The sequence below is a fragment of the Malania oleifera genome, chromosome 3 (assembly GCF_029873635.1).
Source record: "Malania oleifera isolate guangnan ecotype guangnan chromosome 3, ASM2987363v1, whole genome shotgun sequence".
In the NCBI taxonomy this organism is placed as follows: Eukaryota; Viridiplantae; Streptophyta; class Magnoliopsida; order Santalales; family Ximeniaceae; genus Malania; species Malania oleifera.
The window spans coordinates 19,327,727-19,353,165 of record NC_080419.1 but is presented as its reverse complement, the minus strand read 5'-3'; the positions used below and the strand labels follow the sequence as shown (position 1 = coordinate 19,353,165).

The window sequence follows — 25,439 nt, the reverse complement described above, 5'->3', positions numbered from 1 at the left end:
TCAATGCACAAATGAGATGCTTGTTGTTTGTCATAATAAAAAAATGATCATACTCAAAAAGTCAACAATTTTGGTGAACCATATATACGACTAATTTTTAATTGAACCAATTCTTGTGTTTTGAAAGTGAAACCACATAATCTTAGAAAACGTGAATTTCTATAATATATATATATATATATATATTTATTTATTTATTTATGAAGTAAATTCTACTAAAGTTAGATAGAATCAAATTTATAATGTCTAAAAGTTAATATTTGAACTTAAAGAAAAACTTCTGTTTACTTAGAAAATAAAATAAATAAACATTATATATAAATATCTACATCTACATCTATGCTATAATAAATTAATAAAAGTACGAATAAAATAAAACATTTTGTAGTAGAAATGTCCTATATTTTAAAAACAATATAAAACATTCCTAAAAGAAAATAGGCTCAACAAAAATTAGATAATATATATTTATAAATAGTTTTTAATATATTAAAATTTGTAGCTAAAAAGAAAAACTCTATGCAGCAAAAAAAAAGTTATGTACATACGACCATATATAAATGAACAATAGTGTAAATAATTTGTAAGAAAAAAAATTCTCTATTAAATGTAAGACAAAAATTTCTTTAAAAAAAGCTATTAAATTCAATAATATTATATAAATCTATATTTAAATAGGTCAAGATTTAGACCTAAAAAATCCAAGCTATCAAAAAGAAAATAAATAAATACAATGATATTATAAATGTTAAAAAACATACAGTAAAATCGTAAATTCATCTTATGTCTTTTAAAACTAGTGTGAAGTGTCTAACATTTTAAATAAATAATAATATAATTTTAGATAAAATAAATTAAAAAAATAAAACTACTTAGAAATGTCTTCCAATTAATAAATTTTTCAAATTTGTTTAAAATTTTTAAAACTCATTAATTGATGATTAATTAAATAAAAAATAGTAATAATTAAAATTTTAGGTAGTAAATCACAAATTAAGAATTGTAATAAGCTTAATATTATTTTTTTTATAGGAAGGAGTTGTATATTGAGATTTTTATAAAATAAAAAGTATACTTATTAATTTTTTATTTGTAATGTTATGTAAATATAAAAAACAATTTTATATATTTTAAGTTTTTTTACCTCCATATATTTACATGGTGTTATAATAGTATCTCATATTAGTGTTTATATTTTAAAATTTTTTATAAAAAAGTATCAATATTAATATATAACTTTCAATATATATTCACACTTTAATATTTGTAAACTAAAATATGAAAGATATTATTAATTTATTTTAAAATATATTTAATTATTTTAAAAATATAAAAATATTCTATGTAATATTATTCATATTCAATTACGTGATATACTGACTATTTTAATTAAATGCATCATTAATATTTGATATTCTTAATATTTAATTACATCAAAATAATTATTCACAAATAATAGCATTTGACATAGATAAGAAATATAATGGAAATGAGTTACATTCTTATTTTCCTCTTTTTTTTTTTCAAACAAAATTATAAATTTAGAAACGTTTGAGAACAATTATTCCTTGCTTATTTCACGTTATACGTTAATAACTTTTTATATTGTCATTTATTATATTACGATAATATATTTTCTTGTTTTAAATATATAAATTTTTATAATCTACCAAATCTATGCATTATAATAATTTTATTCTTAAAATTAGTCATTTTGTGCAGCATTTACTCTTAATCTCAAAGGCTCGCCTTGGCTACTAAAAAATAAAATTTAAAAACAAAAAAGTGAATGATAGTTAAGTTAGTAGTTGTACAATTAATTAAAATTGATTTTTTTTCTCATGTATTTAGTTATTATTAGTATTATTATGAAATATGAGAACTGAGGAAAGGCCGAGAGGCCCAAGAACTCATGGATTAGTTTAGTAATGAAAAAGATTTTAATACCATAATTACAAAAAAAAAATTTAAAATTATTTTATGCTAATTTTGTGTCATTTTAAAACTTAAAATCATAATTATTAAGATTTTTTTTTGGTTACGTCGGTGTCTTAGTGCCATCGGCTCATCCAGCTATCCGGGGGTTGGACCAATTCTTAGTTGAACCAATTTACAATTTAAAAAGTAAGATATATTAGGGAGGATAATTTTTAATTTTACTGAAAATAAAATATGAAAATGAAAGAGAGATAGGCCAACAAACCTTACTGAAGATGTTCTCATCCGGTCGGTCTCATCATTTAGACGTTGACCCCTCACCATTGCATATGCACGCGCTTCTACATTGGCACTCACATGCTTCATTACACTCCCTTTTTTAATGAGAAATCTAAATATAAGATGGGAGTATTTTCTCTCTTTTAAAAAAAAAAAAATATATTAAACCCATATATGTTGGGTAATTCGATTAACCAAATAAAATTAAAATTAATTATAGAAACAAAAATATGAATGTACAATTTATATGTCGAAATGGGAATGATCGAATGGGGAAAAAATCTAGAAATGATCGAATGGAATATTAAAAGTTTGAAACCCTAACTTAAAATTGTATAATTTAATAATTTATACTTAATTATTAATTAAAAATTTAGATAATTCGGTTAACCGGATTACATTTTTTTCATAATCGAACCAAAAATCGAATACCTAAATTACATTTTTTCCATAATCGAACAAAAAATTGAATACCTAAATTTACCCAATTTTGAAACCGAATCGAATCGAACAACAAATTAAACAAACTGAACCGATTAAATTCAGTCGGTTAATTTGGTTAAAATCGATTATGCTCATCCCTACTCAAACCTATCCAATTTAATTTAGTTTAGTCAAATCCTACAAAACTATCATGATTGAACCAAATACACCAGTAAATTATATTTTTGATTACAAAAAAAACTATTTTTAATCAACTTATACTTGTTAAACTTAACGAATTTAGTCATGCACATTATGTTTGAATAAATTAATAATTTCTTTCAACATAACATGCTTATATGTCAAATAAATAAAATGATGGGGACTCTCCCATTTTGTAAAACAAGTTAAAATCTCAAAAGAGCCCAATTCTAATAGATACATATCAATGTTGGATTAAATTTTAATATATGAATTATTTTAATTATTTAACATCTAAAATTTATATATATATATATATATATATATAATTTTAACCTTCTCAATATTAGAGAAAAAATGTTTGATAAAAATAATGAACAATTAGATAAGTAAAAATTTTTAATTTAACAAAAAGTAAAAATAATATAATATATTATTATATAAAAACAAAATTTATTATCTTAATTTTAATCACTTGGCTAGTGAATTTTGTGTCGTTTCTATTATAAATAAAGGATAAAACTAAAAAAAGACCTGTAAATCCGAATCAAATGTGTTTCTGTATCTAATTTTATTAAAAAAATATTTTTAAAAAATTTAAATTTATCATCAAACATTTTAATTTTTAAATAGTGTACACCTTTATTTAAAAGCTGTTCAAGACTCAAGTTAAGCACGTTTCAAATAAAGCGCGTGGCAAAATAGGCGCGTGGAATTTGCAAGATCCATTGGCGATATTTAAACTAGTAATGTCGTCATTAGGCCAACGAAAACGCCAGTTGCTTGTGGTTCACGAATTGCGACTTCCGGTCGAGTCATCGCCTACCAAACAACTGATTACTTTCCCTCCCGCCACCGCCGGCCCCCACCTTTTCTTCCCTTCTCCGCCACCCCTCACAACTACCACCACCTGTGTCTCTCTAGGGTTAGGGTTTTCTAAACTAATGGATAATCCATCTGCATCTCCATGTTCGTCTCCTTCTCCATCTCCTTCTCCATCTCCGCCTCTGCCTAGGGTTTCCGACATGGACGTGTTTCCTCCCATCTCTGAGGATTCCACCGCCGTCTGGGACTGGGGCGACCTCCTCGACTTCACCGTCGACGATCACCTCGCCATATCCTGGGACTCCGATCGCCCCCCGCTGGCGATCTGTCCCCCGCCGGATGTTAATACCGAGCGGGCGTCGCCGTCGCCCGAGGGTCTCGACCGGGTTCGGAAGCGGGACCCACGGTTGACCTGTTCTAACTTCTTGGCCGGGCGGATCCCCTGCGCGTGTCCGGAGATGGATGAGAAAATGAATGAAGAGGGCGCGCCTGGGAAGAAGCGGGCGCGTACAGCACGGGCGACTGCGGGGATGGTACGATGTCAGGTTCCAGGATGCGAAGCTGATATCAGGGAGCTTAAAGGATATCATCGGCGGCATAGGGTTTGTCTCCGTTGCGCAAATGCTGGCACTGTTCTTCTGGATGGACAGACCATGAGATACTGTCAGCAATGTGGCAAGTATGGTCATTTTTTTTGGGTTAAATTATTGCATTCAGTTTAGTGATGTAAAGTTAGTGTTACAGACGATTCTGCAGTTTAATCATGCAAATTGGCCATGTATTAGGGGATTCATTCACAATTTCTAGTGATTCAGTTACATAAGCTCCTTTCCATCTTTAAAGTAGTTAGTGAAATTCTAGAATCTATGGGTTTCTTAGCATCATAGCAAACTAGTTACTCAATTTACATGCTAATTACTCATAATTTGCTAAAAAATGAATTTTTATGTTGTGCTTAAATATAATTTATCCTTTTTATAAAACAAAATGATATAAAAATTAACTAGGAAAAAATATAAATATATTTATTAAATATCACCCACTTGCAAAATCTAACTTTCAATGCCTGTGACAATTTTTTTAATTGTCATAAATCCTTAAATTTTTAGGAATTGGTCCCAATAATGTGTGTGTGTGACTCAGTCTTGCGGGCGGAGGTCAGAGAGGTAACATATTGAGCTTGAATGGCTGCATAAATACAATCATCATAACAGGAGAACACAGGCTACAAGGCTTGAATATAGGACCTTATGGAGTTAGAGCTCTAATATCATGTTATATTGCCAATTATCCCAAAATTATTATTATTTAGATAAATTAATTGAAAAAAAAGAGAAGACTACAAAGATTGGTGTCCTCCTTAAAAGAACAAAACAAAATAAGAAAACTATATCGAGCTGCTAATATATGAAATCTTCAAATCTCTTTTCATTAGCTGGCTGCACTCCTCAGAGCTAACCAAAAGCCGAGTGCTAGACTGAAGTATTAAACATAACTTTAAACTAAACAAAGTTAGGAGACATCATCACTCATTAAATATTCTTTAGTTCTGCTCCAACTAAATGCAACACACTGCCGCAATTGTAGCACATTTGTAAATATTTCCTACGTATTCCTGCCAATGAGGATTTTAAACTTCTGTTGGAAAAAGCTTTTCAAAAATGGACAGACTCAATGCTTTGTGTATGCACCAAAAGCTTGTACCAAGTTTGTCATGGTGCGAAAAGAAAGAGCATTGTAAGAACAAATGTGCATTCAACTTGCCATTTTTGGGAATAAAGTATACTCACTTCATCTACAGACAAAACTTTGTATCCAACCTGAAGCAGAGCATTGGTATTAATTCTATATAAGAATTGCATACATGGTAGATGCCCTAACTTTGGAAGGAGGCTTTCCAAATGAGAGAATGCACTAGAAACCAGTACCACTAGAATCATAGACAAGAATATCAAAGAAAAGTTTACATGGAAATTCTTCTAATGGATCGAAGTCTAATCTTTATTATCTTGTCTATGAGAAGAGACAAAAGAATCAAACTCTCATAAGGAAACAAAGTTGACTGTTTTGTTTCTCTTTTATTTGAATTCCTTCTAAAGTAAAGGTCTAATAGACAAACTCTTGTAACAACTAAACAAAGTCAATTGTTTTGTTTCTCTCTCATTCGAATGCCTTCTAAAGCAAGGTCCAAGTGACAATGCACTCGTAGAAAACTAGAACCTAGAAATGGGACCATTCTAGCAATTGAAAAGGTGATAGAGACGGGGGACAAGGAATACAAAATGGAGCATTCCCAGTCATTTTGCTCCTCCCAGTAATGAACTCTTCTCATTGCCAATGCAAAATCTCACCCAAAGAAGGAAAAGAATGGAGATCTAAGAATTCCTAACAACTTGCATGACTGCATCTCCACTTGCCTTAATTTCCTACCACCTATATTTACTACAAAATTACAAATCACCTTATCTCACTGGACACAGGCTCTAAAAGAAAGCACCATGACCATTTACCAACTAAGGTTTCTTGGATGCTAAAGTTTCAAGACTCAAAATCACTTTCATGCTTAAGCAGTATACCTTATTGCAACTACCAAATGATCTTTGTGACTCTCACCTCACCCAAACCCTTAAAAATATCTTAATTTTCTTCTACCTTGGAGCATTTTGCACGTGAATTTGAGAGAAGGTGAAGGAGAGAATAAAGAGGGTATGAAGCATAAGTGATCCTAAATTAAAGTAATATTCCCCACTTGATTTAGCTTATCGTCCAAAAAGGCATCCAATCTCCTATCTAACTTCTCTACAACTGGTTCCCAAAAGTAAAATATTCCACAAGATCTTGGTTAGATGAATATTCAATCATTTATGTTATTAGGATGTAGGAGATCTCCATTTGTGGATTTGACTGTATTTTTTTGTTGTTGTTTTTTTTCCCAAAATCTTTTAATGTATCTAAATATGCTAAGATGATTCCCCATTTTCGTTGGGATAGTACTCTATGGGGAAAATATCAGAAAGATGCACAACATTAGCCATATACTTTGTTTCTTGGGGATCTGTTTGGTATCATTGTCAATTTCATGTTTTCGTTTTCTATTTCTGTTTTCTAATTTTGGAAAAATCAAATATTTTGAAATTCTTTTGAAAACAGAAATAGGAAATATGTTTGATAGTCATCAAAATAAGCTTTTTTCAGCTCAAAATAACACCCAAAAATACCCTTCAATTCCAAACTCAGCAATTTCAACATTTGCATATGAAACAATTTTTTTTTTTTTTTAAATTATTTTTTCTAGGTTCTCTGTATAAATGTTGGAAAATTGGAAAACAAGAGACATTTTTGTAGTTTGCTTGGAAACTTTGTAGTGAAAAAATGTGGGCTGTTTTCCACAACTAAACAGACCCTTAGATTTCCAAATGAGATAATGCAATGTAAGTGGAGCACCATCAAAATCATAGGTAGGACAATCGAAGAAAAATTTACAGGGAAATTCTCCCTAGCTATCCAAATGAGAGAATTCACCACTAAACAGACCCTTAGATTTTCAAATGAGAGAATGCAATGGAAATTGTGCATCATTTAGAAGTAAAGATGATGAAATAAAATCTGCAGGAAAACCGTGAGGCATCCAAAGTTCAAACCTTGCTACCTTATTTACAACAAGAGTGAAAAGAAACAAGCGCCCCTGACAGCTGAGCAAGACCAGCAATTTCTCTTGTACTTTTAAAGTAAAAGTTCAAAGGGAAAATACTTTCTTGGAGTACAAGAATTTGTCAATGAGAGCATTGGCAACTTGAAATGTGATAAGAGACAAAGAAAAAGAAAACCAAATGGAGCATCCCCAAATTACTGCACCTCCCCAAAACAGACTTTTTTCCATCATCAGTACAAAATCCCATACAACAAGGAAAAAAATTAGAACTTTGAGAAATAAATTCTAGATAACTTGCATGAGTGACAATCACACCTGCCTTGACAACCTGACACACCAAGATGTTGTTTGTTTGCATTGAATTGGCTCTAAATTATACCGATTCACTTAATAGACTTCAAATAGAACTTGGAATTAATAGATTAGCCTAGTTTATCTTCACATCAGCCTAGTTTATTTTCACATCTGAACGCTCTCTTAACTGCCCCTTAATTCAGTCAGCATCAAGTCTATTGCATGATTCAGAGACTTGGTCGACTCTTCTGTCCTTGCTCATGATGCCATATCTTATCCTCTCCTTCTTGTCCATCTCTATGAGTCTCTCCTCTCTTTATTCCTCTCTCTGTCAATTACCACCATCTCCACCAGATTATAAGTGGTCAACCACATACACCAGATCACCTGCAACCATATCAGCGACCATCACCATCATTGGATGTTTGAGGGATTTGGAGTTCTGCGATCTGTAGTCAACCAGAGACCAGTTCATTGGCAACCACCATCATCTGGTCTTTGAAAAAAACTGTCACTCTTATCAACATTCATGGGCACTTGATTGGGATCTGCTGAGATAAGTAATTTCTTATTGTCTGGTCAGAAATTTTTTTTGATAGCATATTGTCTAGTGAGAAAATTATTCATCCATTTCATTTGTTAGCTTTGCTTGTGGGATTTAGCTTGTAATTTTTTGTTCATGGGAGCTTAGCATTCATTGATTCACAAATCATCATTGAATCAAAGATAAAAGGTTTGCTAATTCATCAGGCCCTCAATGATTTGTTGATACATTGTTGTTTGGCTCTTTTTATTTTTCTCTCTTTTTTTCCCCTTGTTGGTGTTTACCAGATTGCTCTTTTTATTCACAAAATTTCCCCTGGACGGTTCTAACTTCTGTTTAGCTAGTAAAGGAATTAAAAAAAAAACGTTGCTTTTTTTTTTTGGGTGTGCAACTCCATATATATATATATATTATATATACGTTTATTTTCCTAAGAATTAGCAATTCCTCTTTGACTAGTAAAGAAATGAAAAGAAATAATAAAGAAACTGCTGATTTATGGTTAAACAGGGTTAAAATAGGAGAAAGCACCTTTAGAAGTTGAAACTCTTTAATAACAGAAAAAATATAAAATTATTCAGTGTTCTGGATCGGATATTGATTTCTGAACGATTTAGAAGTAAATTCATTGTTTAGAACTTAGCACTTAATTTCATCGAACATGGCATAAGGGCCTATTTAGCTGAAGAAAGAATTCTCTTTTTTCAATCTAGTTTTCTAAGATTTATGAAAATCTGAGCCTGTTTCAATTTTGCAACATTTGTTTAATTTTGGAAAATTTGGAAAACAAGGTGACATTTTGTAATTCTTTGGAACATTGAAATTATAAAAAGGAAATTTGTTTCCACATTGAATGGGTGGCCCAATGTTACCTAGAATGTGGAATGTTTAAGTTCATGGAATGGGAAAGGGATCATGATACAGCAACTGCTCTAAAATGTGTAACATCAGGGGTATAATTAAATAGATATATTGGTGAAGAATCTGTAATGTTGCTTGTATATGTTGGGAAGAATGTTGAAGCATTTCAAAGTCTAGAAGAGACTTTCCTTTTTTGGAATAGATAAACAATGAATTAGGATGGAATAATAATGTGACAATTCTCCATTTTAACTAGTAAAAAGATATGTTATGTGAAAAATATTAAAGCTTAGGATCGTTAGATTATTAGGATGGAATAATAATGTGATAATTTCTCTACTATAACTTATAAAAAAATATGTTATGTGAAAAATATTAAAGCTTAGGATTGTTAGATTTAGATTTCTTGAATGAAAACATGCCATGTTTCGTAATGTTTGTACTAATAAGTGGTTTGCTCGTATGTTGACATTTTCTGCTAACTATGAGCACAAAGTTTCTAGACCCAAATCACCTACACCTTTCAGTCTATAAACCTTATCCCAACTAAGATAATGATCCCTTTTACTCTCAAGCCTCACTCCCAAAGTTAAAAAATGTCATAATTCTGTCCAACCTACCTATATGCAATTCACCCAAATTTGAGTTATTTGAGTGAATCAATGAGTGTCATTCTCGATATTTTGAACTCTATTTTTGGACTTTGTTATATATTTCGTGGTCAGCTTTTTTCATCTTTATTAGTTACTGGGGTTTTTGTGTTTGGAGTCTGGACCACCTCTCACTTGAAGGAAAATAGCTCAATAAGAAGGTTTCGTTTTGTTAATGGTGTTTGGTTATTTAACGTGAACATTATTAGTATGTGTTCAGAGCTGTGTTAGTAAGTGTGAATTAGTAAGGGTATTATAGTCATTGGTAGTGTACTTGACATATATTATAAATAGAGAGGGGGAGACCTATCATTGAGGTTAGGTCTTCCATGTTACCCCATTATTCAACATGGTTTTGTAGCGAGATCCAACCTAAACCCTACTACCACCACCAAACCAAACCCTAAACCCTACGACCCAACCAAACCCTAAACCTAGCTATCCTTTGCAAATCAGTCTGTATGGGAGGACCAATCACAATCCTACAGCCTGGAAACAAGTCCAGGGATTGCTAGGAAACTCATCCATCGCTGGAAAATTACCTGGCCATTGCTGCCCTTCTCAGAATTTTCAAAACCCTTCCATATTTAACAAAACCAACCATATAACCAACATCAGAACCCTGTGATCTGTAGATCTGCAAAGCCATGCCGGAAACCTCCTCACACGCCCCTGTGTGCTGGCTGACTTCTGGCAGTGCCCGACCCCATGCGTCGGCATGTGAGACAAATTCCAACCACCATTTTCTGCATTTTGTTTTTTTTAAATGTCTTGATTACTCATAGACCATAAAATCAATCCATTGGGCATGCTTTTTTGGTAAAAAAATCCAACCTTTTCGACCATGCACTCGTGGCAGTTTAGGTTGTTGTTTGGTATTAGTAAAGTTCATTGGTGAGTTTCTTGGAGCAGTGGCAGCATTTATACATAGAGTTTGTAAGGCTGTGGCGGTGCTATGTCCAGTGGATGGTGATTTGTTCATGGTTGAATCAGTTGTTGACTCGTTCGTGTTTGTTTCAGTTGGTCCAGAAGATCACTTGTGGTTGTTTCGGTTGGTCAAAAGTTTTTGTTTTTGGAATCCTAAGAGCATTTTGTTCGCTGTGCATATCTGATTTGCTGCTGTATCAAGGTTGCGTGTGTGTGTTGGGATGATTTCTACGAATCTCAAAAGCGTGTCCCTCGTTAGGCATAGGTGAACAACGTACTGTAACTATCTCGGAGGAAGAGAATTGAAGGTTCGTATGGTATCAAGCATCCCAAAAAGCATCTCATCAAATTGCATCTTTTGATTAGAAGGGTAATCCTACAATTATATGTCTTCTAGTATCTCTCCCACTAATTCTTGGATTATTGACTTTGCTGCTATTGACCATATGATATGTGTAACCAACTTCTTTTTTGTCCTCTAGTATCCTAAAAGTCTACTTCAAGTTATCATAGATGATAGGTCCATAACTACAGTTAAGGGGATAGGAATAGTAAACCCTACTCCTTCCATCTCTCTTTTTGTCTTGTACATTGCTAAGCCCCTTTTCAATCTCATCTCAGTTAGTAAGCTTACAAAGGCATTGAATTGTTCGGTAACTTTCATTCTTTATTTTGTGGTTATTTAGGATTTGAAGATGAGGAAGACAATTGACGCAAGATGTGAGGCTCGTGGATTTTACTACTTTGAGTCGCTCTCTACTCTCATTGCCTTCATAGCTGCTGCTATGAAGTGTGAGTTCCTACTTTGAGCATTCTGCCTAGTTTTTTTAGTGAGAGTCTTGTTAGTTGGGAAAACATCATCATGTTCCTTTGCTTTTTGGGTCAATGAATGGATAGTCGTGTTTGGGGGGACTAGTCGTACTTGTCCTTTCATGCTCATCCATTCTAATGTTTGGGGGGACCAGTCGTGTCACATCGAAATTGTGGTTTTAATACTTTGTTACATTTGTCGATGACTACTCTAGGATGACTTGGTTGTATTTAATGAAGGATCGTTCTGAGTTGTTTAATATCTTTTGTGCCTTCTATTCTCAAATAAGGACTTAGTTTGGTATGCTAGTCAATATACTTCGTAATGATAGTGCTAAGAAGTACTTCAGTACCCAATTCAGTACCCATACGACAAATTTTGTATGATCCATCATTCATCTTGTGCCCACATTCCACAACAAAATGGAGTTGCATAATGAAAAACAAACATATTCTCGAAGTCACTTGTATCCTCTTTTATCAGACAAATGGCCCCAAAGTTTTTTGGTGTGATGTTTTGCTCAATGCTTGCTCTCTCAATTATAAAATGCCATCCTTTGTCTTGGTAATAAAGTCCCATATTCAGTTATCTTCCCTAAGGCTACTTTGTTCTCTCTTTCTCCTTGTATATTTGGTTCTTTGTCTTTTGTCCTCGAGTTAAGTTTAGGAATAAATAAGTTGGATCCTTGTGCTATCAAATGTATTTTTTTGGAGTGTTCTTATATTGAAAAGGGATATCGATGTTATAGTCGTACTTTACGGAGATTCTTTGTCTTTGCTGATATCACCTTTTATGAGTCTACATAATACTACTTCGATTCCTTGGGTTTTGTTGACCTTAATGAGTCCCTTCCTTTGCCTTGCATTCCAGATCTTAACTTAATATCTGTGCCTAATCCTCCTACATCTTCATCCAATTTTAGTCCTTGTTGTTGCTTGGATAGTCCCAATTTGCATGTATATAGACGGCGACTCAAGGGAGGAGAGTCTCCTCTAGCTTCCACTTCTACGCCTTTAGTTTCCTTGGCAGATGATTCTATTTCCCGAGATGTTGATCCACCCATTGCCGTTCAAAAAGGTAAACGTGTTGTACCCAACATTCAATCTCTAATTTTGTTTGTTATGATTTCTTGTCACCCTCATATTACTGTTTTGTTAGTACTTTGTCTTCTATTGCTGTTCCAAAATCTATTTCTGAACCCTTGCCCCATTCTGGGTGGAGGAATGTAGCGATTGAAGAGATGCATACACTACGAAATAGTGATACTTGGGAGTTGGTACCTCTACCTCTTGATAAGTTTGCGGTTGGTTGTCACTGGGTGACGGGTGTATAATGTGAAGGTCAATTCATATGGTTTCATGTCTCACTTGAAGGCCCGCCTTGTTGTTAAGGGATATACTTACGTGTATGATTTGGATTATTTAGACACATTCTCTCCAGTTGCTAAACTTGTTTTAGTATGTTTGTTCATCTCTTTAGCCACTACTTGTCATTTGCCTCTACATCAGTCAGATGTGAGGAATGCTTTCCTACATGGTGATCTTTAGGAGGTCTATAGAGCAACTACTTGGGTTTTTTGCTCAGTGGGGAGCTAGACTTAGTGTGTTAGTTCAAGAAATCATTATATGGTCTAAAACAGTCTCCAAGAGCATGGTTTGGTTGATTCGGTGTTATCGTGCTCGAGTTTGGCCTCCAATAGTGTGTAGTCACTTTGTATTTTATCGTCATACTGTATTGGATGGATTTTTCTTATTGTGTATGTGGATGATATTGTGACTACTGGAGATGATGATCAAAGCATCCAGGTTCTAAAGCTTTTCCTACAAACTAAGTTTCAAACCTAGGATTTCTTGGGTATAGAAGTATCGAGATTTCGTATGGGAACAATCTTGGGTGATTTGTTGACCAGATATATCTTTCACAACAAGTGTTATGAGTCAAATTCTTGATTCTCTGAAAACAAGTAATTGAGATGCAGTTTTTTGCATTTTGAGATGTCTCAAAGTTGCACCAAGAAGAGGTTTTTGATATCAGGGTCGGGGTTACACTCATATTCAAAGGTATACAAATGCAGATTGGACTAGGTTGCCTTCCAAAAAAAATATCCACAAATGAGTACTATATCTTTGTTGGTGGTAATTTGGTTTCTTGGAAGAGTAAGAAGCAAACTATGGTGGTGAGGTCAAGTGTTGGGTCAGAGTATAGGGCTATGACTTGCACTATATGTGAACTTGTTGGTCAAAGAACATGTTGGAAGAAACTAGGTTTTCTACAGTCTTAGCCTATGAAGTTGATGTGTGATAATGAAGTTGCTACTCATATTGCCTCCAACCCAGTCTTCCATGAGCGAATAAAGTACATCGAAGTTGATTGCCACTTTGTTCAGAAGAAACTTATCTAGAAGCTCATTACAAGCACTCATGTGAAGTCTGATTTTCAGCTTGCTGATTTGTTCATTAAAGCCTTGGGAGATGCTCCTGTGAAATTCATTTGTGACAAGCTTGGAGCATATGATATATATGCTCCAACTTGATGGGGAGTGTTAATGGTTACTTGGTCATTTAGCATTATTAATATGTGTTAAGAGTTATGTATGAGTTAGTAAGGGTATTTTGGTCATTGGTATTGTACTTGACATATATTATAAATTGAGGGAGAGAACTATCATTGAGGTTAGGTCTTCCATTTTACCCAATTATTCAACATGTTCATTCACTAAAAGAGGTTGGGATTTCATCCTTGGAAATTTGTAGTCAGCAAATCAGTAGTTTAGTTTTAATATTTAGAACTATTAAGCCTTGATATGTTGGTTGTTTTCTTTTAAAACGGCTGGCTGGCTGCTTATTTTCAGTGTTGGAATTTCAGTGTCATAATTCGCTTTTAAGCAGAAGGGCCTTGGTCCTCAAAAAGATTATTTCCAAATTCCAACTTTAATTATAATAGCCAGTGCCTCATTTTATGTTCCTTCCATCAGCATGATTCTGTGTCTGACCACTTTGTAAATGTATGGAATATTTAATGGTAACTGGAAGCTAGTTTTCTGGCTGCAGATAATAATGCGTTCCGGAATTCGATGAAGTTTGGGAATGAATTTTAGAACAATAATTTTAATTGTTTTATACAAGAGATTATAGATGGCATTCCATGTACATGTTTTTAGTTTATTATTTTATGTGAGGGTTTTGCATGGTGTAATTTTTCATGTCTAAGACATCCATGGAGATTGAACCATATAGCATCTTTGGAATTTAGTTCCTTTTTCATGTTGAGCACTTACATAGAGATTGTACCATATGACATTTTGACATTAATTTGCTGATTTATTTGATCAGAACCGTTACATTGCTTTTAGTTGAATTCTTCTAATAAGGGTATTCTTTTTCATAACTCAGAGTCTAACATCTTTCTCTATTTTAGTTTATGTATTTACTGATGATGCCAATTCTTTGTCAGGTTTCACATTTTGTCAGATTTTGATGAAGGTAAACGCAGTTGTCGGAGAAAATTAGAACGCCACAATAATAGACGGCGAAGAAAACCTTGTGATTCCAAAAGTACAGTTGAAAAAGAATCTCAAGGGGACCAGCCTGCTGAAGATGGTGCCTGTGACAATGAAGCAGGAAAAGGTAAATCAACTTCAAGTAGTTGCTTTGTGTTTTAATTATTATTAATATTTTCAAATGAAGCTACAAAGGACAGAGATATAGTGATTTTAGTAACTGTGACAGATGGCTTATGGTTCAGTGGAGTGGTTTGAAATATCTTTATACATATAACCTTAACATTCTGTTTTTAGTTAATCTGTGCTCCTTTCCCTGTTTTGAATCTTCTTAATGTGTTTGTGTGTTGCAGAGAGTTTATGCCTGAATAGCCAGGTTGCTGAAGGAGAGAACTTATTGGAGTCCAGTGATATGTATCCTTCCACTCTAGGCTCGACACCTGGTTCCAAAAATGTCCAGAGTGATAGTGTTGCATCTGTTGTGCTTTCTGGTGATGCCCAAATGGATGGAGGAAAAGATGGTTCCAAATATACTCTTTCTTCAGTCTACAGCGACAATAAGAGTGCCTACTCATCTATGGTAGGTTGCCCTTAGTAGCATCTCTGGTATATTTTATTTCCACAAGGCCATATCTGTGATGTGCTGATTCAGAATTTAATTGTAGTGCTCAACAGGCCGAATCTCATTCAAGCTTTATGACTGGAACCCTGCAGAATTTCCGAGAAGACTACGACATCAAGTATTTAAAGGATTATTCTTACAGTTTAGTATTTAAAGGAGAACAAATGTTATTTTTGTTAGAGATATCAGGAGTTGATTAACATGCATCTAAATATATTGCAGATATTCCAATGGTTGGCTAGCATGCCTGTTGAGTTGGAGGGGTATATCCGCCCTGGGTGTACAATCTTGACTGCTTTTATTGCAATGCCAAAGTTAATGTGGGTTAAGGTATAATTGGTTAATTTACTGCCATAAACAATCTTTTGGGGTTATAATGAGGTGTGTCCATGTGTGTGGTTGAGTAAACCTAATTAAGGAACAGATACTTTTAAGTTAACTTTTTTACTCGGAAGCAGACTTTCACAGTTGAGAATGTGATTACATCCATAATATTAGGTATCAATATAGAAATAGAAAACATTTTTGTGCCTATTGCTTGCTGCCTGTTGCCAGTTTTGAATTTGTAGCAATCTAAGATAAGTTTGTTTTTGGCTGAAATTATTTATTTTGTTGTTATACTGATGACTATGATAGTGTGATTGGCAATTTGGCATCCTTGTTCTTTTCAATGTACCATTGACTTCCCAAACTCTGAACTTTCTGCACTATTTATATGTTCCTTTTAGCTGAACTGATATTATATTTAATGGTCAGACTATTGTCTTTGTATCAGTTACAGTTTATATAATGCTGTTTGCAGTAAAAAACTGATAACTGCCTACAATTGTCTTTGGGTGTGTTTGGGAGAAGGAATTTCAGGCGTAGGATATGGATTTTTGTGGATTTGGATGAAACTCAGTACAATTTTGTATGCATTTTACTAAAATCTACACAAATCTAGATCCATGAGTATCCAAATCAAAGGCCCGAAGTCCAACCCATGAAACATTTGGCTAGTATATTTTGGATTTCCTTGACTGCTTGTCGGAATAGAAATTATTTTTTTTCAGTGGTATTATTTGCGATTTCTCAGCAGTATCTGTGGTTTAACCCTAATTTTGTTTCTCCAAGCAGTTATATGAAGATCCTGCTTTATATATACATCACTTTGTTGTTGCACCTGGAGGAATGCTATTTGGAAAAGGCACATTTTTTGTCTATCTAAACAACATAATTTTTTGTGTTGAGAAAGGTAATTTTATGTCTCCTATGCCTGATGCCAATGTTTATCATCATAATGTTGATATTATTGTATTCATCATTATGTTGATATTATTATTTGAATGGATATAGATGGAACTTCAATTACAAAAATCAAGGCAGAGATGCGGGCTCCAAGGCTTCACTATGTTCATCCCATTTGTTTTGAGGCTGGCAGGCCCATGGAATTTATTGCTTGTGGAAGTAATTTGAGCCCAGATAAATTTCGGTACAGTTCTGCTTGAGTGCTGCTATTCAATATTTTCACTTTACAGCTATGTTACATCTTTACATCAATGTTTGTAGCTTTTAGAACTATGTAGTTGGGTATACTCTTTTGCTTTTTAATTATTGAGGCAATGTTCTTGTTCTGCTTGTCATTTTCCCATGGTGTGTTTTTTCCTCCAATTTGAAGTGCTGTAAATCTCTTTGACCTGGTAGAGTTATTATTTCACATTGTCGTTGGCATTTCAAGATAATTCTTTGTTCAATGATTTGCAGCTGTAACCATTTTCTTGTATCGATTGTGATGGGTTTTATCGGCCAGTTTTGACATTTTTGGGTTACAACCTGCACACTGACAGGGCTTTAGGGGAACATTGATTAGGGCTGTGTGTTTTGGGTTGAGCTCAAAATTTCCAACCAAACCAACTAGGATGTGTTTTGGATCGGTTTGATACTTGAGTGTTATGGGCTGGATTGGTGGTTGAGTTTTATATTTTTGAAGAATTAAATAACATGGAAAAGTATTAGTGAAATTGAAATTTTGCATAACACATGCAAGTGACTTAAGTCTTTAATTACTCAAAGTATGGTGATTGAACCAAAAAGAGTTACTCTGAGGAACCTTAGCCTCAGAGCAGCGGCCCCAATATGCAGTGTTTGACCTTCTCTCCCTTTATTTTTGTTGTTTATTTTACTTTTTTGCTTTTGCATCAGGGCTGGGTTGTGTTGGGTGATTTGCAACCTCAACCAATCTCCCAAACAACATGCTTTGTTTATATTAAAGTACATTCCATAATCCAACTGAAACACTTCTGAAACGATTCTTTATAGGCGGTTTGGATTGCGTGGGTTGGGTTGGCGGGTTCTATGAACAATCCCTAACATTGATTCATTGGCAGGGTATTTCTGCAGAGCATTAGACTGGTGTAATTTGAGAGGAAAGAGTTGGAGCCTTGTGTTCCTCTTTTCTTGTATTTATTTTGGAGGTAATGCTATATGTAATTGCATCTGGTGTGGCTGTGGGCCGTTCTTAAATGAGTTTATGCCTTTTGATTTTATATTATAAATCTTTGGGTTTATGTTGGCTTAGAAATTAGTGGAAAAATGGATTACAAACATTGATGTGCAGGGGATAAACTGGCCATTTTTTGACATCCTGGTCAGATTATTACCACAGAGTGTGGACTTGAAGGCACATTACTGATTGAAATGGATTCAGAATATTGAGAGGCCAGATGTGCATTCTGAGTTTTGTCTTGAAAGAAACATTTGTGTTGTGTGCATGGCTGGTGAATGTAACGAGTTTTGTAATGGTTTATGGATTTAAAAGGAAAGGCTTCCATGCATGGAAATTGGGTGGTTGAATGCCAAGGATTGTTAGTTCAAGCAAGTTTTGTTATTTGGTATCGAGGTATGGTGATGATTGAATAGTTTTAGCAGAGGATGATATACCATGCTAATATTATCTGATTTTTTTTCAAAAATAATAATATTTTAATTGAATAATTCCTAAAATGATGCAATCTGGAAAGAATTTCACAGAATTGTGAAATTGAGTTTCAGCTACTTGATTTCCTTCAACTTTGGTTCAATTGAGGGAAAAAAATTGAGCATCAAAATGAATTGAAATTGAGTTTGAGCTACTCAATTTTTCTGATGCATAAATTGAGTTGCCGTGGTTTTAAAACCTGGACTGGACTGGCGAGTTCAACCAGCCTGGACAGAGCTGACCGCATTGCTACTTCGAGTGGTATGAAAAAACTGGAATTAAGGTGGACCTTAGTCAATGTGGCAAAACCTTGGGCTACTTAGCCTTAGTGGACTCAACCGATCTCCTTATACAAAACTATACATGAAATGCGAGGGATGGAGAGCTGAACCCTGCACTTCCTGGAAGAGGAAGCTTAAGCTGATCGCCACACTGAATTATGTTGTCTGCTACAGATTTTGTTAAAAGGTATAAATATATGTATAATCATGGGGATATTAATATAAATATAGATATAGACATTCGAACCAAACCTTTTTCTCTATTTTTAAATATTGAATGGTAATAAATTATTAAATATAACAATAATTTCCAATTTTTTATAATAAAAAAAATAGAAAAAAAATTGTTTAGGTTTTTATGTTAATTATATTATTTTTAGTTAACTATTATAATTTATAAGGAGTATCTTTGTAATATGTATGTACATGTATATAATTTATAAGGAGTATCTTTGTAATATGTATATACATGTATATATTACAAGTTTGACCACATGGTTGACCTGACAGTTTGACTAGTTTGATGGACACAGTGGCTTCACTAGGTTAATCATTGGGTTTGGTTCTTAAAACCATTTGAGTATCAGAAGCTTGATTTCTGCATTCCTTAAATCCACCCTCTGACTTTCTCCTTTAGTCGCAATAGAAGTTGAAACCTAAGCGCCCCATATGCAACTTTCTCTTCCCTCCTCTCCATGCCCACAAACATCCCTCTTCCTTCAATTTCTTTGCTCATCTGTGACTGTTTGTTTGAGGGCTGGTGACCTCTTATTTGGTTTTACTTGTTGGGTTCCCTTAATGTAGGTAGAATGTTGAAGTATTTTCTCTTACATGATTTCACTCGTAAGTTTGATTTCTGGCATTTTCACTCAAACATCTTTATTTTATTCACTTAATTCAGCTATTTTGGTTCGTATTAGATAATTTCAAGTGTGACCACACATCGAATCTCAAGGAGTGCATAACGCTGCTCGTGCGAGTGCATAACGCTGCTCGTGCTTGTGCAGCCACATTAACCTCTCTTGTTCCATGTGATCGTGCAAGTTGTTCAATGTTGAATCTTGAGGCATCGACAATGCTCCGTCATTTATCATTCTTGTGCAGTCACATTGACCTCCCAATGCGATCACACATACACACGCACATGTGGTTCTCCATTCAATTTTAAGTTGCACACAACATTGAATTAGGTATTGTGTCCTTGTTGTCACGTTGCGAAACCTCATTGCCCATGATTATGGATGCATGTGGTGTGTAAAATTGAAATTCCTCTTTTCAAATCACTTGACAGAGACAGTTCTATCTTCAACCCTTGTATAGTTCTATCTCCATAGAACAAGAAAAGGACGACAAGCAATTCAAGATCTTCAAAGTCTAGTGCGCTGCATGTGCCAATGTAAGAAATGTATATGGATAACTGAGGGAAGAAGTTCACTGATCTGCAAGTATACTACAATGGACTAAAAAATGAGTGGATCAACATTCGAAATATTCAAATGAATTTCGTGATAAATTGCTCAGCCTTGGTGTTGCTCTTGGCCATCGTCGCTTCCTCAAAATGCAGAAACAAACGGTGGTTCAATGTGAGCAAGCTGTTTAAGGAATTTGAGAGGAGCATTGCTTGATTGTTTGATGTTGTTGATGTTACGTGCCATGGTGGGTGCATGACTTAGTGGTGGTAATGGGAAGGGGAGCTGAGTGAGATGGAAGCATGCTGCTTGCTTCGACAGAAGGTGTATGTGCGCAACAATGAGATGTTTGATGAGGACGCATGCATGCTCTCTCTTTCTCTCCCCCATACACGCACATGCATGAAATCTGGATCCATTCCTTTTAGTGGGCACGTGCAGAGAGTTTGGAGACCTTGAACTGCTCATCATCCTTTTCTTTTTATGTGGAGATAAAGCTTTGTATGGATGAAGATAGGATTATCCTTAGTGATTTGAATAAAGGAGACTCTGTTTAAGTGATATAAAAGTAGTACAGTTTTATAGACCATGTGCATGAGTGTTGACCAGCAATGTGGTTCTGTGAGTTGACAATATGGGCACAATACACTATCTGTTGCTGTGTGCACCTTGAAATACGATGCGGAATTATGTGCACGTGTGACCTATGTAGAATGGGTGAGGTCGATCTGATTGCAAGGGCGCAATGCATGGGGTGGAGCTATGCATGTCTCAAGATTTGCAAAACTATGTGCGTGTGTTGTCTTGTGAAATGAGGGAGGTTGATGTGACAACATGGGCCTGTGTGGCACTATGTGTGCTTGAAGATTGACACATGGTCACATTTTTTGAAATCATGTAATGCCAATCCAAAATGGTTTAGATTGAGTGAGCAAATTGAAGAAATACAAGAAATCAAACTTATGAGAGGAAAGAGTTTGAGATAAGATACCTCAAAACATTGTACTTACAACAAAAAAATCCAACAAATTAATTTAAATAAAGCATTATTGAATTTCTAACGGTCATTGGCAGGTGAAGAAATCAAGGGAAGACTGACGTTGGTGAGCTTGGATTGGAGAGGGGAAGAGGAAGTTGTAGATGGGGCTCTCGAGTTTCAGCTTCTGATGCGACTAAAGTAGGAAGGAAGAGAGCGGATTTAAGAAGACTAGGGAGAGTAGAAATCAATTAGCTGAAACTATTTTTTAGGTACCCTTAGTTGAACTGTAGTCGAGTTTGAGAAATCAAGTAGCTGAAACTTGATTTCCCAACCTCATCACTTTGGGATTTCTTTCCAGATTACATCTTTTTAGGAATTATTTAATTAAAATAATATTATTTTTGAAAAACTCCATAGTATCTTAAATAGAATTTGCCGCCCACTGAAATTTAGCGAGGAAGATTTGTTTGAAAAGGGTCACTCTGCCTGGCTTCTTATTGTGGAGATTGATCATGCAAGCAATTTCTTTTTCTGGGAATCTGGAAAGAAGATTAGGGAGATGAAAAAAGCTGGTTTTCTCTTATGAGAAGAGCTGCACTAGTCTTGACAGTTGAGAAGCACCGTGTAGAAATGTGCTTTGGGATGCAAAACGATGTTGATATTTGGTGTGGGGCAAGATAAGAACTTGGAAAAAGTGGATGCATCTATGATAAATGTGTTGAGTGCTATCAGGAATTAGATATTGTAATGGGCTGAGAAGTTCACTCAGGTGCAAATGGAACTGATGAAGGTGCCTCTAGGGTTCATATTGAAGTCATCATGAGGATGAATGAAGCTCAGAAAGAGTTGAGGTGAGCTGAAAAATAAGAAATTCTAGCATATGATTGACTTATGACGCAGTTATAGACATAGTGAATTAGCGGATTGCCCTTGTGCAATCAATCATATTGCTGGGATAAGAGCTTTTTTGAATCAATTGTGTGTTTAGTATCAAATACTTTCAATTTTCTCTTCCACTTTCTCAGTATTATTGAAAAAATGAGCATATTTACAGTTTCTTTCATGGCACCTGTTCGCAATATACCCTCAATTATGCCTAGATGATCTTTTGGAAAATAACTAAACCTTTCCTTCTATTAAAGAGTTTCAACTATTTCAGCGCTCTTAATTTTATTAGATCTTTCCACTGTACCTATTCTACATGTAATAGTATTGTTCTTACATCCTGAATAATAGAATTTCCAGTGGCTTAAAAGTTTTAAAACTTTAATGCAGGTGTTCTTTAGCACAATTTTTTTGTCAATTTCAAGACTGTAGGGTTCTTTCCTGAATTCTGAACTATCACAAATTTGCTGCTTAACAGCAATGGTTATGATGGCAGGTTTTTGATTTCTTTTGCTGGGAAGTATCTGCCATGTGATTATTGCATTGCAGTGCCACATGGTGAAAGTGAAGGGAACACTGATTGCAGTTATGAACACCAATTATACAAGATATATATTGCTCATACTGAACCAAATCTTTTTGGCCCTGCATTTATTGAGGTACTTATTTTAAGGAATATTTGTTTGAAATTTTCTTCTAGCATTCTCTCTTGTATTTTATTGACATGCTTCCCTGCTGGTCGCATTTAGTCATGGTTGTGTGGTAATGTTATTTGATGGCATGTTTCAACTTTGAAGGACTTTTTGTGTTGAGCAGTGTCCCTAAAAGTAGCCGTTTATGATTGCTCTCCTGATAGCTGTAGTTACTGCCAACAAACTACCTTTTGTTTTTTTTGATAGTTTCCATATTTTGGGTAACATGGTTGACCAAAAAATTCCAAGAATGATTGAGCTAAACTCATAGAAGTATTTTGACCTTCCAGATTATTGTTCCTATTTTCATTTCATTACGTGTTTTGCATTTACAGTTTTATTTAGTCAGTTTTGTGCAAGGTTTATTCTTTCTTAGGACTAGCATCAAATGTCTTACTACCTTGTGCTATCATAATTGCCCATTGCTGTTGCTGATGAAACAACTAGGATCTCAGATTAGCTGCATGCATCTAGTTGAGTCAATCAAATTATGAAACTTAGTGTTTGCTTGCATCTCAATCTCAAAAGTGTGAAAGCTGTTTTTTAATTGGAGGATCTTTTTCTCCTATTTGTGCATTCTTTCTTCTTCAATGAATATATATTCTGTCAAAATGTTTGCTAGCTGTCTTCTGTTATATTGTTTTGTGTTTTATTTTTGTTTTTTATATTTACTTTGTAGGTTGAGAATGAGTCTGGCTTATCCAACTTTTTACCCATTCTCATTGGGGACAGAGAAGTTTGTTCTGAAATGATGAGACTGCAGCAGAAATTTGATGCATCCCTCCGTTCGAAAGGGTCTGAGTTGCTGACTATTGGTTCTCCACCTGACCCTTGTGAGGTTTTTGTGTTGAGACAAACATCAATTTCTGAATTTCTGTTGGATATGGCATGGTTACTCAGAGAACCTGCATCAGACAATTTTCAACATGTTTTGATTGCTTCACAGATTCAAAGATTTAATTGTCTATTAAGTTTTCTAATACAAAACAAGTCCATCATCTTCTTGGAGAAGTTCTTACAATATATGAAGGTTCTGATGGATAATGTGGAGTTGAACAGTCTATTTAACAATGTTAATAATGCTGATATGAGGTTATTTCTGAAGCATATGGACCATGCTAAAGATATTATTCATCAGAGAGTACAGAAAAGTGGGGTATTAGTGGTGGATCCAGGAAATTATGTGCCAAAAGGGGATCATTTTTCCCAAAGTTGCTTTGAAAATTACTCTGCATCTGTTGTTCCATTTTCAGATCGGGTGAGAACTTCATTTTATATATGATTAGCTGCCCTAATATCTCATGTGGTTTATATAAACGTAGCGTTTCCACAACTAATTGAATAATGGATAGGAACTCATTTAGAGAAGCATTATATTTCTGTAAATCATTATTTAATTTAATTATTATGTTGGTTATGAAAATGACAGGACGTGGAGGCGAGGGAGGATGATAAGTTTGGGGTGATATGTAGTTCAGTTTTTCTCAGTCGAGGTGATGCTCCACTTCTGGATAGTGAGGCTGTTGTGAAATTTAACCACATTGAGTGGCAGCCAAGAAACTCATGTGGTCGTATTTTTTCGACAAAAGTGATAAGCTCCCGTCTTGTTTTTGTAATTGCTACAGTGGCTGTCTGTTTTGGGATATGTGCAGTTCTCTTCCACCCTCACAAGGTTGGGGAATTTGCAGTAACCATTCGCCGATGCTTGTTTGACACCTCTTAGGTTGTGGATTTTGCTTGATCTGTACATTTGTATCTGTACGCTGTAAAAGCTGAATCAAACCAGCTCTGGCATGTACCAATTTGCTCATTCAGAGTCATGTGCATCTCCTTGGCTGCTGGGCATTGGCTGCTGAAGTAGATTTCTTCCACCGTTCTAGTTCAATGCTTTGTTTCTTTGGTGGCATTATTATTTCACCAAGCTCACCACCATGCCAGCGTTTGATCGAGGATGGTTGCAGGTTTTTAAAAGAATGTAGGCTCACTCTTACAGAAGTTCCATTGGAAATATTGTGTCAGCTGTAGTTCACCCATCCCTGTTGTACATGAAATCATTGTGACAAATAATCAGAAAGGCATTCTGTTTTGGGTATCCTTTTTTTTGTTTTTATTTTAGTTTTTTCTAGTTGAAAGGTACCTTCTATTATTTACATTATTCATGTGTTATGAAACAATGGAGGTCCAAGTCTAGAAGGACAAGGGGTATAAAGTGTTTTGAAAATCATTTCGCGATTTTGATGCGATTTTTAAAATTTCAGAAGTTCTCAATATTATTCAAGCTTCAAGAAGGCTTGTGGGTTTATTATAATTTTAGGCATGTATGTCTTTTGTTGAATCTCAAGGTAAGTATCTTTTGTTGAAGGTTGCAATGGATGGTTTATTTCTCAAGATCTTTGGGAGTTTTGTTTATTTTTCATTTATAGTTTTATAGTTCTTATTTATTTGTCTGATTGTTGATTATTGATTTATTGATTTTGAATAAGTTGGTTAAGTCAGTTTTAAATTCTTGAGGTTTGATTTTGTTAATCTCCAAGTCTCAAGGTTGTAACTACGATATTCTCCCGTCATATGTAAGGGTTTTTTAATAAGCTTGTGATGAGACCACTATGTGTGGGGTTACCAGCTCTTTAAAAAAAAAAAAAAGGTCTTACTAAATGGGATTGGTTATATGAATATTTTTTTCGTCAATTCATTCAACTAAAAGTATCTTT

The 25,439-nt window shown here is 34.5% G+C and overlaps 1 protein-coding gene across 1 annotated transcript; it reads left to right on the top strand.

Moving 5' to 3' along the window:
- The first annotated feature begins 3,612 nt into the window (after positions 1 to 3,612).
- On the top strand, positions 3,613 to 25,016 carry LOC131151925 (squamosa promoter-binding-like protein 7). Its single transcript, XM_058103430.1, has 10 exons — positions 3,613 to 4,345; positions 14,859 to 15,031; positions 15,258 to 15,484; positions 15,570 to 15,644; positions 15,749 to 15,856; positions 16,643 to 16,760; positions 16,862 to 16,997; positions 22,533 to 22,695; positions 23,408 to 23,986; positions 24,158 to 25,016. The coding sequence occupies exons 1-10, from the start codon at positions 3,786 to 3,788 to the stop codon at positions 24,449 to 24,451; spliced, it is 2,433 nt and encodes an 810-aa protein (XP_057959413.1). The 5' UTR covers positions 3,613 to 3,785; the 3' UTR covers positions 24,452 to 25,016.
- Positions 25,017 to 25,439: the final 423 nt, after the last annotated feature.